Source organism: Balaenoptera physalus (genome assembly GCF_965194825.1).
Source record: "Balaenoptera physalus genome assembly, chromosome: 13".
Classification (NCBI taxonomy): domain Eukaryota; kingdom Metazoa; phylum Chordata; class Mammalia; order Artiodactyla; family Balaenopteridae; genus Balaenoptera; species Balaenoptera physalus.
Genome location: NC_138892.1, coordinates 20,012,877 through 20,029,165, shown reverse-complemented (window position 1 = coordinate 20,029,165; position 16,289 = coordinate 20,012,877). Strand labels below are relative to the sequence as shown.

General features: G+C 39.2%; 1 protein-coding gene across 4 annotated transcripts in view; it reads right to left on the bottom strand.

Moving 5' to 3' along the window:
• Positions 1-10,744, bottom strand: part of WASHC3 (WASH complex subunit 3) — a 66,785-nt gene extending 56,041 nt beyond the window's left edge. For 3 of the 4 annotated variants that reach the window (XM_082419542.1, XM_082419544.1, XM_082419543.1), the window contains exons 1-2: positions 10,604-10,744; positions 9,920-10,018 (exon numbers count right to left, since the gene is read on the bottom strand). In XM_082419542.1, coding sequence (XP_082275668.1) covers positions 9,920-10,018; positions 10,604-10,654 — 150 coding nt within the window. In that variant the 5' untranslated portion in view covers positions 10,655-10,744. The remainder of the gene's footprint in view (positions 1-9,919; positions 10,019-10,603) is intronic. The other variant, XM_082419545.1, reaches the window with a different exon arrangement.
• Between the last annotated feature and the right edge of the window lie 5,545 nt (positions 10,745-16,289).

Below are 16,289 nucleotides of genomic sequence, written 5' to 3'. Positions count from 1 at the left end.
GTACTGGACACTTAACAGAAGCCTAATAATTATTTGTTGTTGAATGAAGGAATTCTTCACAGAACACAAGAATAAAAATTAGCCCAAAACAGAATGGAACAGGATCTGCCTTTATAAATTACTTAAACACATAAATATATACAATTAGTCCCAAATACAAACTTTTCAAGTTTGAAAAGTAAAAAAGGATGAAACTGTAAGATGAGTAGGTAATGTTGGAAAGAACTAAAACAAAGAGAAAAAATAAGAAAGAATACTAAAAAGCAAAAGGAATCAACCTACCATCAAAATCCAAGATAAACCAGAACCAAGAGCTTACCATGCTCTAGTTATTCTGTAAAATTAAATTAGCCATATATATACTCCCACACAAATAAAAGTAACATCATAAAATATGATCCATAAGAACATTTATTTAAAACTCCCTCATCCTAAACATTATTAGTGACACAGCCTACAAGCAGTTGGCCAGTTTACTAGTTGGCAGATGTGCAGCATTCTGATTGCTTTCTGGGATATTATCAAGATCTTGACTAACTCATGGCAGAATTTTAACACCCCAAGAAATAATCATTTTGCCCGTATTTAGAGGGGGAGAAAACTGAAAGCAACCATAGAGTAGTTAGTACTTCTTCACAAGACACTTATTTTTTAGATGAGCATTCTTGATATCTACAAAGATATAATTTAGAAATAAAACATTAGAATCTAGTTTTAATGGCATTTGAAATAAAGTTTAACCTTGATTTCTAGGATTTGTTTACATAAGGCATTGATACAAATATAAACACAGGCTTATAAAACATCATATGGATAAATTCCTCTGCAAATTATACATGTTTTCCTGAAAATCACGGAAATTAAATTTTGACAAATCAGTCATTTAATTCACTGCAGAAGCTTAGTAACTGCAGAAATCCCACAGCAAGCTAATTTGTAAAATGAATGATAATTTCTAACTTATTTTAAAATGCATATTGTTTTGATTAAAATAAGTGAACACATAAAAAGAAAAAATGAATTAAAAATTCATAATTAATATATATAATTAATATATTATATAAATATGTAATATATTAATATATTTATATAAATATGTACTTTTAAGCAATGATCATCATCACTGTAAACATTTGAGCATTTACCTTAGTATGCTACACTGTATATGCAAGTATCATTTGAAATCTCACACCAAGTCTATGAAGTAGAAACTATTATGATGCCAATTATTTTGTTGATGTGGACCATTTTTTAAAAAAATAAATTTATTTATTTATTTATTTATTTCATTTTTGGCTGCGTTGGGTCTTTGTTGCTGCGCGCGGGCTTTCTCTAGTTGCGGTGAGCGGGGGCTATTCCTCGTTGCGGTGCGCAGGCTTCTCTTGTTGCAGAGCACGGACTCTAGGCTCGCAGGCTTCAGTAGTTGCAGCATGCAGGCTCAGTGGTTGTGGCTTGTGGGCTCTACAGCGCAGCCTCGGTAGTTGTGGTGCACGGGTTTAGTTGCTCAGCGGCATGTGGGATCTTCCCGGACCAGGGCTTGAACCCGTGTCCCCTGAATTGGCAGGGGGATTCTTAACCACTGCGCCACCAGGGAAGTCCCTGTGGACCATTTTTTAAAGTCTTTATTGAATTTGTTACAATATTGCTTCTGTTTTATGTTTTTTGGCCGTGAGGCATTAGGGATCTTAGCCCCCCGACCAGGGATCAAACCTGCACCCCCTGCATTGGAAGGCAAAGTCTTAACCACTGGACCTCCAGGGAAGTCCCTATGATGCCAATTTTATTTTTTATTTAATTAATTAATTAATTTATTTTTATTGGAGTATAATTGCTTTACAATAAAGTGACTCAGAGCTATATGTATATATATCCCCTCCTTCCCCCTCATCCCACCGTCTAGGTCATCACAGAGCACCAAGCAGAGCTCCCTGTGATACACAGCAGGTTCTCACTAGCTATCTATTTTACACATGGTAGTGCATTTTTGTCAAAACTAATCTTCCAATTCATCCCACCCTCCCCTTTCCCCCTACCCGTGTCCACATATCTGTTCTCTACATCTGCATCTCTATTCCTGCCCTGCAATTAGGTTCATCTGTACCATTTTTCTAGATTCCACATATATGTGTTAATATGCGATATTTGTTTTTCTGACTTACCTCACTCTGTACGACAGACTCTAGGTCCATCCACATCTCTAAAAACAACCTAATTTCGTTCGTTTTTATGGCTGAGTAATATTCCATTATATATATGTACCACATCTCCTTTATCCATTCATCAGTCGATGGACATTTAGGTTGTTTCCATGTCCTGGCTATTGTAAATAGTGCTGCAATGAACATTGGGGTACAAGTGACTTTCTGAATTATGGTTTTCTCAGGGTATATGCCCAGTAGTGGGATTGCTGGCTCATATGGTAGTTCTATTTTTAGTTTTTTAAGGAACCTCCATACTGTTCTCCACAGTGGCTGTATCAATTTACATTCCCTCCAACAGTGCAGGAGGGTTCCCTTTTCTCCACACCCTCTCCAGCATTTATTGTTTGTAGATTTTTTGACGATGGCCATTCTGACCAGCGTGAGGTGATACCTCATTGTAGTTTTGATTTGCATTTCTCTTTTAAAGATGAGAAAACTGAGTCTTTATACAAGTAAAATAATCTGAACTCAAACACTCCAACTCCAGATACTAAATATTTTTGAAAGAATTTCAGCTTCTTAAAGCATGATGCCATAGACTCCGGGTGTTGATGTGTCAATGCAGACTGTAACAAACTGATTGTAATAAATGTACCATGCTGGTGGGGCATGTTGATAATGGGGAAGGTTGTGCACAAGGGTTGGGAGCAGGCGTCGAGGAATAAATGGGAACGCTATACTTTCTGCTCAATTTTGCTGTGAACCTAAAACTGCTCTAAAAAATAAAGTTTAACTAATTTTTTTAAAAAGATGGAAAATTCCTGAGTATTGCATAGATATAATTTTTGTTATTCAAAGCTAATAAATGATCAACCTGCTTCTCACTAAAACTAAGATGCTATTGTGCTGAATACTGGGAATCAAATTTTTCTGATCAAATTTCCTAAAATAGATGCTATTTATCTGGAATTATTTAAAAAGATAGGTATTAACATGTTTTTCAGGATTAGATCATAAATTGTCTTTAAATGGATACGCAAGTGTTCACACAAGATAGGCTAAGGATTGAAATACTAGTCTTAGAAAATAAAGGAATAAGGATGAAAATGTTTATTCAGAAAACTACTTGTTGATAAGGAAGATTAAAGAGGCTTGGGGAAAAAAAAGTTATACTTTCCAGAGCAGTAATTCCCAATTTTTTTTGGATGCAGATTCATCTGGTATGTCAGTCTTTTGCTTCGGCACTCATTTTACCTACTTTCATCTACTATTATCAAAACCTCACTAAAATGAAATGACCTGTTTTTTTAATAAAACAAGATTATATGAATGATTTATTCATGCAAGACATGAAAGACACTGATCTAAGCATCAATATATTTTAATTAGTTATAATTTATCTGAATATTCTTGATATCTAATCTAGAAACAACGGTAATTGTGAAGTCTAAAGAAATCTGAAACAAGTGTAATTTAATAAAAAAAAGATCTGTGCTTTCTATTGGTGAGAGTCATAGGTCCTAATGCTACTGTGATTTCTGTTGACCAAATTTAAAGAAAATGTGAAATTTAAGTTAAAGGTAAAAAAATATATATACATGATTTTTTTCCCCCATCCAAGTTCATGTACCCCAAATTTAGAACCACTATGTAAATGATTTTCTGAAAATCAGATCAACAAAAGGCTTTTCCTCTTGGCTAGGGAAGATCTTTGCTGTGGATAAATCATGTTTTTTAAATTAACCATAAAGCTATTATCTATCTTCTCTAGAGCTGGTTTTTGAGAGTCTAAATATTAAATATGTTACCTGTTATACAACTTAATGCTTTAATAAAGGATATATTACTATATCACGATTTTGAGTTTTTAAGTATGTAATTGGTATATTTTGTAATCCTACACATTTTATTTTATGCATTTAAAAACATTAATTTCATTTCACTAGACTGCCAAAGGATCCACGGCACAATTAAGAACCTCTGCTTTTCAAAGATTATTCAGCATAATAAATGTTTTTGAGTCTGTTCCCATGTAATTATTGCTATAACACACATAAATATGTACTTTTTAGAAAGCCACTGTCACTTGACAAAATACACCTGGCTTCATTTATGGGCTGCTGAAGCTCATTTCTAAGATGTTTATGTTTTCTGCATTTTCCTTCTAAACCCCTAGACCACCATAAAGTAGGTTTCTCAACCTTGGCTCTATTGACATTTTGGGCTGGATAATTCTTTGTTGTAAAGGGCTATCCTGTACACTACAGGATGTTTAGCAGAATCTCTGACCTCTACCCACTAAATGCCACAAAAACTCCCCAGTTGTGACAACTAAAAACATCTCTAGACATTGCCAAATGTCCCCTGGTTGAGAACTACTACTCTGAAGTGTAGATGACCACGGATATATTATAAGTAACATGATCAATAACAGTAACTTTCCCACCTCTGAAAATTTCAGCAGAGAGGAAATAGAAAGGTAACAATCTTTCCCATCCATTTAACCATCCATCCTCTTTATAAGGATTTAAAGCAAACCTGAAATACCTTGATTTGAGACAAGAGGGGAAAATACAAGGTATCTAGTTTGTCAGATAAGTTGAAAACTTCTTGATGCATCCATCACCCGCCTATTCCTAAGGCAGCGCATTTTATTGAAGAGAAAAAAAAAGACAAAGGAAGAAGTATGGAGTTAACAGTTAAACATGAAAAAAAAAAACCACTGTGGTATTTCAGGTTTGTAAAATACCCAATTTGCATATCCAGTTCTTTAAAAGAGAAACAGTATTTTATTTTTTATTTTTTTTAAATTAATTAATTAATTAATTTTTTTTTGGCTGTGTTGGGTCTTCGTTTCTGCGCGAGGGCTTCCTCTAGCTGCGGCAAGCGGGGGCCACTCTTCATCGCGGTGCGCGGGCCTTTTACTGTCATGGCCTCTCTTGTTGCAGGGCACAGGTTCCAGACGCGCAGGCTCAGAAATTGTGGCTCACGGGCCTAGTTGCTCCGCAGCATGCGGGATCCTCCCAGACCAGGGCTCGAACCCGCGTCCCCTGCATTGGCAGGCAGATTCTCAACCACTGCGCCACCAGGGAAGCCCCAAGAAACAGTATTTTAAATTAATGGATCTCTTGGTATACCACTTTCGGTTGAATATGTCCTGGAAACCAGAGAGGGAAGCAATCCACGGTTTTACTAAGCTTCATCAGACACTTAAACCCAGCAGTTGTAAAAGTTATAAAAGCAGTTGGAAAAGTTGTAGCAGAAAATAGGGTTTTGGGCTTCCCTGGTGGCTCAGTGGTTGAGAATCTGCCTGCCAATGCAGGGGACACAGGTTCGAGCCCTGGTCTGGGAGGATCCCACATGCCGTGGAGCAACTAGACCCGTGAGCCACAACTACTGAGCCTGCGCGTCTGGAGCCTGTGCTCCGCAACAAGAGAGACCGCGACAGTGAGAGGCCCGCGCACCGCGATGAAGAGTGGCCCCCGCTTGCCACAACTAGAGAAAGCCCTCGCACAGAAATGAAGACCCAACACAGCCATAAATAAATAAATTAATTAATTAAAAAGAAAATAGGGTTTTAAGCAAAACATTATTTGGTTGAAGGTTAAGTCTGATGGTGGGCTTAAAAACTGGATGTAGTTTTTTTTGGGTCGTATGAAAATTCTCAGCACTTTTTGCCTGTACTTAAAGATTTTTTAAAAAAGAAACATTTTAGAATATTTAAAAAATGACTAAAACCCCAGTATTCTAGACATGTTACAAGTCGGAGTCAAAGTAACACACCTGACTGCCCTGTTTATTGATACTGAGTACTTTTAACTTTAAGCTTCACAATATGGTTAAATTTCTGCTCAGTCTTATCTGTGCTATGCATAGAACTTGTGTCGTCCTCCATTTAAAATCTGCAGTCCCAGTGGACTTCCACAAGATTTTGCTGATAAGGGCCAGAATAGAAATGCTTACTGGAGACTTGTGAGGGAAGAAGAGATGACCCTAAGTAACTCTGCCACTTGGGTCTGATTCAACTACTTTCCTTTCTCTGTCTTCTAACTTTTCTCCTACCTTGGTTCTAGTCATTAGAAGAGTTACAAAGTGGCTCAGTATCCAGAAAGTTTTTAAAAAGCTACGTTCTTCACTTTTCTCTTTCTCAGAGAACTTTAAAACCGGTATTAGTGATGAAGAAAGAGCCCTAGCAATTGGTTTCAAATTTAATTCCCATTTGAGTTTAGCTGTGACTGAAGTTACTGTTTGGGTTTGGTTCAAACCAGATTATGTGAAAATACCAAAACCAAAACCAAACCAAACAAACAAAAAACCCCCAAATCAACCCCCACCCCTCAAAAAAAAAAAAACCCAAACCCACCCAAAACAAACCAAAACCTACCAGGTTTTCTTTTTCCTCCAGTTCACTTCCAGTTCAAAAAGTAATAACTGAGGTTCATTTTTTATTGAGGGAAACAGAGTTGTTTTGGTTCTTGTTTAAGGCTTTAACTAAACAAGGACCACAGGTCTAACAGGTGCTATAAACAAATAACCCATTTTGGAAAACTACATTGATCTTAACTCAGGAGAAAACGACACTTCGTGTTTGAATACCTATATTATATCCTTGGAATTTATCATATCAAAAAGACATTATATCAAATAGACATGGCATAGTAAAGAAGAGAATACAAATCTAAAAACTAAATTTTGAAATAGCTTTAAAGAAGACACTGCAGTCTCTCCCTTGAAAATGATGTAAATATGTATCATACTCAGATCAGATGGTGCAACAGAACAGAAGACTGAGACAGTTTTGTTTTTACCAGTTAATAGATCAGAGTTGGAATCCCAGCTTTTACTTTCTAGCTGTGGGACTGTGGGCAAGTTAGAGCAGCTACTGCAGCCATAAATACTATGCACTCAAATACATGATGAGTGAATGAATAAACGACTAAGCAAATGATTTAAGCCTCTCTACATCTCAGTTTCTGTATTTCTAAAAAAGAGATAATTGGACCTCTCTCAAAGAGCTCGTCTGTGATGATTAAATACATGTAAAGCACTTAGTACAATGCCTACCACAGAATAAGCACACAATAAATATTAGTTATTGTCATCACACCAAGTATTGATAAAAAGTCTACAACTGACATAAACATCCAAACTGCTACAATATGAATTCTAAATAATGAGTTACAGTTAACCCTAGATTATCATCCATTAAGGAGAAAAAGGCATAAGCTACCTTTAACTTTCATGAATTTTTGATCAACAAAATTTTTTCTAGAGTTCAAGGAAGAAATAGGAAATAGTGATATAGTCAAAACAGCCAACTGTTTTGTGGGGTAGTGGAGAGAGGAATAGAAGAGGGGAAAGAGTGAATCACGAGGCTTTGGTAATGCATTAGCAATCAATAAACAAAAGACAATTATTATATTTGATCTAGTCTTCAGCAAATAACACTCACTCCCCAGGCACTGAAAACTGTTAGGCCCTACAAAGGTGCGGGGCTATCCCTACCTCAGGGCAGCTCTATGAAGCTGCTTTCACAGATGTGTTTGTTGGTTGTTTTGTTGTTGTTTACTTTTTAAACTGGAGATGAGAAGTATGGGGATGGAGTATTCGCCCTTCTCTGCTAACAATCCTGGAATAGTCTCTCTCCAGATACTTCTCCACCCTACCGTGGTATACAAAGTGAAGGGCTAAATCCTTGGCTTACTGCTTTTCAGTCAGTCAATTCTTTATGCCATTTATAGAGGCAGCAGTCCAAGATAAAACTCAGGGAGGCAAGCACCTAGACTCTGAGCTTGTTAGATAAAAAATATTGACTTGAGCCCCTTACTCTATCAATCATCATATCACATTTCAATTTCTTTTGTCTTAATGAGAAGGCAGAAGTGATTTTGACAACTAAACAAAAACAACAGTTGCAACCTTATACAAGTTAAAATAGTTTTCCTGTCTCCATGCAGTTTTTATTAATATATCTAACAAAAACTATACGCTAAGGCTCTACCTCATATTATTTATAAGACAGAACGAACAGAATATTGTTTGACTCAACTGTGAATTATCTCATTTTCCCCCATTCTCCCTATTTTTTTGGGGGTGTGTGTTGTTTTATTTTATTTTATTATAAATTTATTTTATTTATTCACTTTTGGCTGCATTGGGTCTTTGTTGCTGCGCGCGGGCTTCCTCTAGTTGCGGCAAGTGGGGTCTACTCTTCGTTGCAGTGCGCGGGCTTCTCGTTGCGGTGGCTTCTCTTGTTGTGGAGCATGGGCTCTAGGCGCGTGGGCTTCAGTAGTTGTGGCTCGCGGGCTCTAGAGCGCAGGCTCAGTAGTTGTGGCGCACGGGCTTAGCTGCTCCGTGGCATGTGGGATCTTCCCAGACCAGGGCTCGAAACCAAGTCCCCTGCATTGGCAGGCGGATTCTTAACCACTGCGCCACGAGGGAAGTCCTATTTGCTTCGTTTTAAAAAATTAATCACAGGACTTTTATAATAGCTTAACAAGCATCAGTTAACAATAATTAAACTGACAAAAACTGGTATTCACTAGTTTAACTTCTTGAGAACATTCCTACTGTGCCAATCAAAATGCATCTGGAATGGAGATACATCATACATTGTACAAAAAAGTAGGAGACTGGCTAGGACTGGGAAGTCTCTGGGTATTCTCAGGGTATTTCCTGCAGCAGGCCTTGACTTCTGAGTGAAATCATTTTAATTTCTGTATGAAGCATCCTTGAAAGGGTATTTAGCTTTAAGTGGTCACTGAACTTTTGTAAAGCAGAATTTGCAAGCCTACAGAGAAATACTATCATACCAGTGTGGGGCTTTTCTCTAGTCTATGGACAGAGCACAGTCAATGATCTTCTTTAGTATTCAAGTATGTGTATGTATCCTGTTCCTAGTACACATGAATGTCCCCAATGACAACAATCTTGACTCCCACACTTTTTAGGCAGCAACCACCCCTCTATGAACAGTCTCTATTCAAGGACTTGATTGTGGAGGATACTCAGTCAAATGGCAAACAGTAACTTCAGCACGCAGGAAGTTCACGACACCAAAATGGAGCCCTAAGGTTTAACATGATCCTCAAGTGGTAAAGAAGACTGATAAAGAACAACACCTTTTGTTTTCAGACGACTGTTGTTCTATTTCCTTGTCCTCTTTCTCCTTTCTTAAACCCAATTTCAACCCATGCTTCCCATTTTCCTCCCCACTCTCTTCTTTAGCTTTTTATAAGACAGGAGTCCCTGGATCTGGTACCTCACCTGTAACTGGGTTACTTAATCCTTATTTCACAAGTCATTTGCAGAAAGTATTTTTTTTTAATTTCCATAATGATATTTGATGCCCAAGTTATGTTTCTAGGCTACCTCCCCATCATCTTCTGGATAAAGCAATGTAAAATAATTTTAATATAAACTGAAACTGAATGTATACTTAAAATGTAATCTTTGGGGTAAGAGAAACATAACCAATTTCAAAATAAAAAATGTCTTTAACTGCGAAATCTTGCAATCCCTTTTGCTTTCTTTAACCACAATAAACCTTCCTGAACTATTTCACAAAGTTTCTAGAAAATTAATTCAGCAGAGATGGGCTGTAGAAATGATGGTAAGAGAATCAAAGAGGATTTAAGGTATGTTAACATAATAACTGGTTGACAAGAGATTATGGTACATGAATACATAGACTGTAATTCTTGTTTCACTCATTTGTTACCTTCAGAAGTGCAAGGTGACATCTGGGCTACTCACTAAACGAGTATCACAGAACCTACCTCCTCACAAACTGTAGAAAATCGGTTGAGGAACTGTACAGTGTGCACCACAAACTGGTTTAGAAATGCCACCGTTCTTTTCTGTTGAATAGCTGGCACCTGTGTCACGTAAAAATAAACATGATCCATACAGGAGAAACGTACACCGTGCTATCCCCTGAATATTAATAATAACGGGGCGTTTTGCTGTGTGAGATGAGTTACTGAAAGTACTGCCAAGAATCATTAACCTGTTTTCCTAAACTGTAGGGGTGGGGTGTCCGAAGGTGACAGAGGCTGCAAAGTTTGAGAATGGGCTCTGGATTCACAGGTGTGAACTTTCGCAGGTAAAGGAAACACACAGAAACACACGAAAAACTCAAGGGCCGAATAAAAGAGGTAGGGTTAGAGGTCGGAACCGGCCTGTGTCGCCAGCGCTTCACCCTTGAGGATAGGGACTCGTGACCCGGGAAGCGAAGGCTGGGAGAGGCAAATTACCCCCGCCCCCCTCAGACAGTTCGGGAGGGACCCCTTTTTAATGTGGACTGTGGGACTCTCCCTCCCGAGAGAGGTGGAAGACAGGCCCAGGCCAGGGTTGAGCAAAAAGAGACACGGGGCGGGGAGGGGGAGGTCTCTCTGGGAGCCCGGCGTCCCTTCCCCATCCTCCTCCCAGGTCGCCGAAGTCCAACTCCTTCTTTTACAAACCTTAGTCAGGTCTATGCCTGACCCCATGAGAGGAAGCCCATCCTCATCCATCTCCTCAGCGGGCGGGGGACCAAGGCCTCACCCACAAACCCCTCCCCGCCCCGGCCCGCCCCGCCCAACCCAACCCGGTAACAGCGTCCGAAAGCCTCCCCTAGTCCCCGCCTCCCGGGCCCTTCCCGCCGGAAGGAAACGCCTCCCCCCGCCAATCACTCGGCGGCTCCCGGGGAGCCCGCCCCTTCGCACGGCAGTCTGGGATTGATAGTTCTAGCTCCGGATTGTGACGTCGAACGAGGGGCGTCGGGTGCAGCAAGGCTGCAATCACAGCAAAATCTTAAAAAGCCTCTCCCCCTGCCACCCCACCCCCAAAAAAGTAAAGCATCGCGTCTGTTTGAGGTTATCCCTGCTTAGTCTCTTCTGCTATATACGCAGCTAATTCATTCGTTAATCAAAAGAAATATATATACATATATTTTTTTTTAACCGATTAAGTGCCAGATACTCTGCTAGTCCCTGTGGTGAATACAGACTGAATCAGATTGAGCATATGTATCTATCTAAAGAACTACAGAAACATTATCCTCAGTCGGACAATTGACAAAAATGTTTTTTCAAAGTGGTTTGGGTTCTTAAAAAAAAAAAGACAAATGCAATGCTATAAGATGTAATTTCTAGTTAATAGAAAAGTGGGAGTGTCCTCTGCCTCCTAGGATCCGTGATGATTACTGTTCATCAGTCATCCATAGCTTCTCACAGCAGCGCCACTCACAACTTAACTGAAATTCCAGGGCTGTTAAAAACAATCTATAGCTAGAAGTCTTGGTCAACTGCCAGAAATCCTCTGAAATATATACTCCTTCCTCCAGGCTCTCTCTCTCATTGGATTTCACTTACTATAGTGAATTTTGGAGACAAAACAAGTAAATTGTAATGAATACTGATTTCAAAGGGCAGAGACTTTAAATGCCACCTGCATATATCCATTAAATTTTAAAAGTTTTAAGAATTTTTGAATAGTTATCTTTCTTTTCATAGCAGATAACTAGAAAATCACTAATTTTATCATGAATCAGTTCTTGGGGGGCAGGGGGGTGGGGAATGATGATCATTGGCTTCCTATGGGTTTTTTCCTGCTCTGCTTCAGGATGAACAGTTAGAGGGGTATAGTGTTGGTTCATAATAGTGGGAAAATAAATTAAATGTCCCCTATCCCTGCTACACCCATCCCTCAGGAGTGATACAAATCATCTTTTGGGACTTGGTTAAGTAAAGGAATTCTAGCCTAGTTATTCATTCTAGGCTAGTTATAATCTAGCCTAGTTAAGAATCCATTGTTTCAGGCTCCTCCTTTTAATTGTGCCTTTCCTAACTTCACTCTGAAAGTTGGGTTGTAGGCTTATGTCCTCTAGGCAGTAGACAGGATTCCTCCCTAAAAAGTGGACTACCTCAAGAGAAGAGATCTGAAGATATTTACAGTTAGGGGGTCCCCAATAAAACAGCCTATAACCTAATGACTAAGGAAGCCTGCTTTCTTTAAGGGGGTGTGGGGAAATGTCCTTCTGCTGCGTTGTACCCAGGGACTTTAATTTATGGAGATGACTGAGTGATGACAGAGAGGTAATTGCCATTGAAAGAATGTGTTACATTTCCCAAGAGAAGGGGACCTATCATGCCACACAAGGCCATAGGGGAAACACCAGATTTGGGTTAGGAGGCAGACAGAGGCAGGAACCAGGGGAAAGCCTAGGCCAGATAAGATCCTTTACTGGAATTTCTTTGGGAAAGGCAAGTCAGGGCAGGAGAAACAGGTGAAAATTGGCTGGTATGAATGATTCCAGTGGGCTTTGGGGCATAAGAGTTGTCCCTGTTGTCTGTACCTGGCCCTGGGTTGATTTAGGGCAGTGGAAATATTGGCTTGATGTAGGAGAGTTTAGATAAGGAGGTGGTTGGGGGTAATGGGCTGGATTGGTTGGTTTGCATATGAAAAACATGCTTCCAAGTAAATTGTTCGACTATCTTGGGGAATTAGCTAGCCCTGGGAGAGGCAGTCTTTCCCAGGGTCTGTAAGTCCCCAAATGCCAGAGCTTCAGGGATACAGAAATTAAGAAAATATAGTTAATATAACTGTTCCTGTGATGAATAGATGCTAAAAAGACAATTACAGAATCCAAGAAAACACAGAACACTCACCCTTCAGTATGTGACCTTTCAGGTAATAGTTTCAGCAAGGCACCTCACTCCTAGGTGTAGAGTCTCATTCAGTTTCTCAAGAAGGGATCAGAGGGGAAGGAGTAGCTGCCTGGCTGTGCAAACCATGGGGAAGGTATTTGGGAGGGAGAGTCTAATTGTTCTAGGAGGGACAGTCGTCTTGAAGAAGGATCTTATTTCCCTGTCCAGGGACTGAACCTAGCCGCCAGTCTACCAGGGGCTATTGGCTAGAAGCAAAGTTCCCTGATTCTTACCCCGTTGGAAAGCAAAAATATTTCAAGGAGGCAAAAACTGCAAAACAGGTACAAAGTTTATTATTAGAGACACAACACACAGAGAAACTATTTAAGTCAGAAGCAAGGGAGAAATACACACCCAGAAAGAAAGTGTGTGGGTGTCCCCCCTTAATGAGGAGCAGCACAGTAAAGAGGTGATTTAAATCACTTACATAGGACAGTCCTCCCGGGTCTTTGTTTATCTTTGGCCAGTTATGGTGTTTCTTTTTTCACACATGACTGGTCTTAGGACCCTCCCCAAGATGTCTGTGCAACTTTTTGCTAAGATGGACCCCACTGCAGAGGCCTGTGGGTGCATGTCCACAAATATTATGGGGTGGCGCCCCCTCCCTTTTTGACACCTAAGGAGCCTTCCTGCACATGTGTAGACAGGGAAGTTTTCCTTGACCTCGGGAGCGGGCACCTTATCTCTTTACTTTAGCAGAGCTCAGCTTCTGCCACTAGCTTTGTCCTTGGAGTGTCTGGGTGAGAACAAAGCTTCAATTTTACTCCACTGGACAACCACCAGCTGTCTGGCCCAGAGGCCCATCTATCTCCTACCTCATAATCATTCCTCATCCAGACTCTCAATCAAACCTCTTGTTTTAATAACCCCTAAAACATTGTGCCCCGCTTTAGAGGAACTGGTGCCCCTCCCAAATCCAAGTGTCTTGTAAAGTGCCACTTCTCTTAATCCATATAAAGCTCCTTGCTTTCATCCCTCATTTGATACCTAGCACATTGTGACCATGTGCTATTGCCAACCTATTTGTAATTTCTTTGAGACCAGAGGCCAGTTTCCATTTTATATTCCCTTATACCTATTACAGAGCCATGCACATGATAGATAGCAGTATCTGCTTATTTTTAAGTTAAGAATTTATTATAGGGAATTCCCTGGCAATCCAGTGATCCAGTGGTTAGGACTCAGTGCTTTCACTGCTGGGGCCCAGGTTGGATTCCCTGGGGTTGCGGAACTAAGATCCTGCAAGACTCGCAGCGTGGCCGGAAAAAAAAAAAAAAAAAGAATTTATTATAAGAGTGAAATATTTATTTATGGAAAACATAAAAAAAAAGCATAGGAAGGAAAAATGTCACCCACAATCACTCTTCTTGGAACTAACCGTTACTATTTTTATAGAGCCAGGGTATTTTATCTTGAATTCACTGTCAGATTTTTTTCCCCATTGGTGGGGGTATAAATGAGGTGGGCCTCAGTCATTTGCTTTGTACACCTTCTGTAGTACTCTGTCCTCTTCATAGAATAACCCTCTCCATTTACTTAAAAAAAAAAAAAAAAGCAAATGATGCCACTATCAGCTGCTTCCAATTAACCTCCTCTGGCAGTTTCCGTAAATGACTCAGCACCTGGACTCCTTAAAGAGGTCAGGTTATTTTGAATCACAACCTCATAAAATCACTTAACACTACTCTGTAGGTTCAATATAAACATTTCTTCCTGTAGCCTTGTTTCTAGAATTCAAAATGATCATGTTAGAACCTTTCCTATTACCTTTTTATTTATTTTATTTAATTAATTAATTAATTAATTAATTTTTTGCTATTACCTTTTTAAAAATGACTGGGCCGGAGAGTGTGAGCCAATTAGACTAGGAAGGTGGTTCACAATATTTTCCAGTATGAGAAGCCCTTTTTAATAGAAAAAAATTTGAGGAACCCCAGATGATTGTGGCTCTATATTTAATATTCATTGAACAAATACATACACATTGTTGAGGATTTAAAATGGGAATATTAAATGGAAATGGGTTAACTATATTGAGAAATTCATCTTAAAATCCCAAATTTTCATTCAAAGATTGTATTTCACTCGTTTTTATTTTCCAGGCCAGGTTCTATTAGTTTTCCTATAATATATTGCTTTAGAAAATCTTGCCTTTTACTTTTTACATAGGCAGGAATAATTAAAGTATTCTGGCTTTCATCTGAACTAGAGCCAAACCTGTGGTCACAAAATATTGAGATGACAGACACACCTTGGCATGAGGGAACTTTTTAACCCTCTCAAGATTCTGACTGAGATCTTCAAAAGCCACTCTCTTTGAACTGGAGGGAAGGGTTCATTGGCAGGTTGATTCCTCCTACTACCTGTTAATGGGTGTTTTGGGGGAGGAAGTGGGGAACAGCAGGACGCCTGAAGTCAACGTCTGCTAGAATTATGTGGGCAGTTTGGTCTGGGGGCAGTCTATGTTATCTCAGGACCCCAGGAGTTCATGGCTTCAAAGGAAAAAGAGGATTGTGATGGTGGTAATATGACTATTGAGAAACTCTTTCAATAATATCATATCTTCCCAGTTATTTGCCATCAACAGTTTGGGACCCAGGTTTTATAAAGATTATACACACATGTAAACACAGCTACTGTGGTAGGTGGGTGGAATGATAGGGAAAGGAATAGGTCAAAAACACTGACAGAATTCCAGAACTGCTCCAAGGGTTTGGGGTTTAATGTATTTGGTGGGGAGGTCCAGGATGGGGTGAGACTTCTGGAGTAGCTGTATATAAGATCAGGTCCTGTACTTGCTCAAAATTAAGTGCCAGGGAAATCTTACTAGAACTCTATGGATTTCAAGTGAGGGATGCTTGCACAGATGTTCTCCATGGTACATCAGTTTGGAGAGAAATGCAACATTAGCTGTTCACAACACAGCTTGAGGCACTTGTGTCCAACTCTCAGGAGAATCAGCCCTACAGAACATTTAGCAAAGTATTTAAAATTCCAGAGAGTCTAAATCTTAATGGGAACCCCTCGCCCCCTTTTTTGTAGGCTGGAAACCAAAGTGAGCTAAGCTATTATACAATTATTACGATAAAATATACCTGAGTTATTTTATCTGTAATAAGTAAACATCTAGTTTTCATTAGTACTAGTGGCAGAAAGAACCAGCAATTAACCAAAGAAGCATTAAAGGAAGAAAAGATGGTAGAAAGTTCTTTAAAAAGTAACTTATATTGGTCTGGTTTAAACTTAATGTCAGCTAAGAAATTCATTTCTTACAGTTATAGTTTAAGTAAAAATGAACCAAAATGAACTAATTTGTTTAGACAGTTTCTACCTGCTTTATCACCGCAGTATAATTTATCATTAGTTGCCTCTGGCTTATTTTTTAGAGGTTAGTTGTCTGGGGCTTATTTCCTTTATACAGTCTCAAAAACAGAGATTTCCTAAAACAGGATTAGAAAGC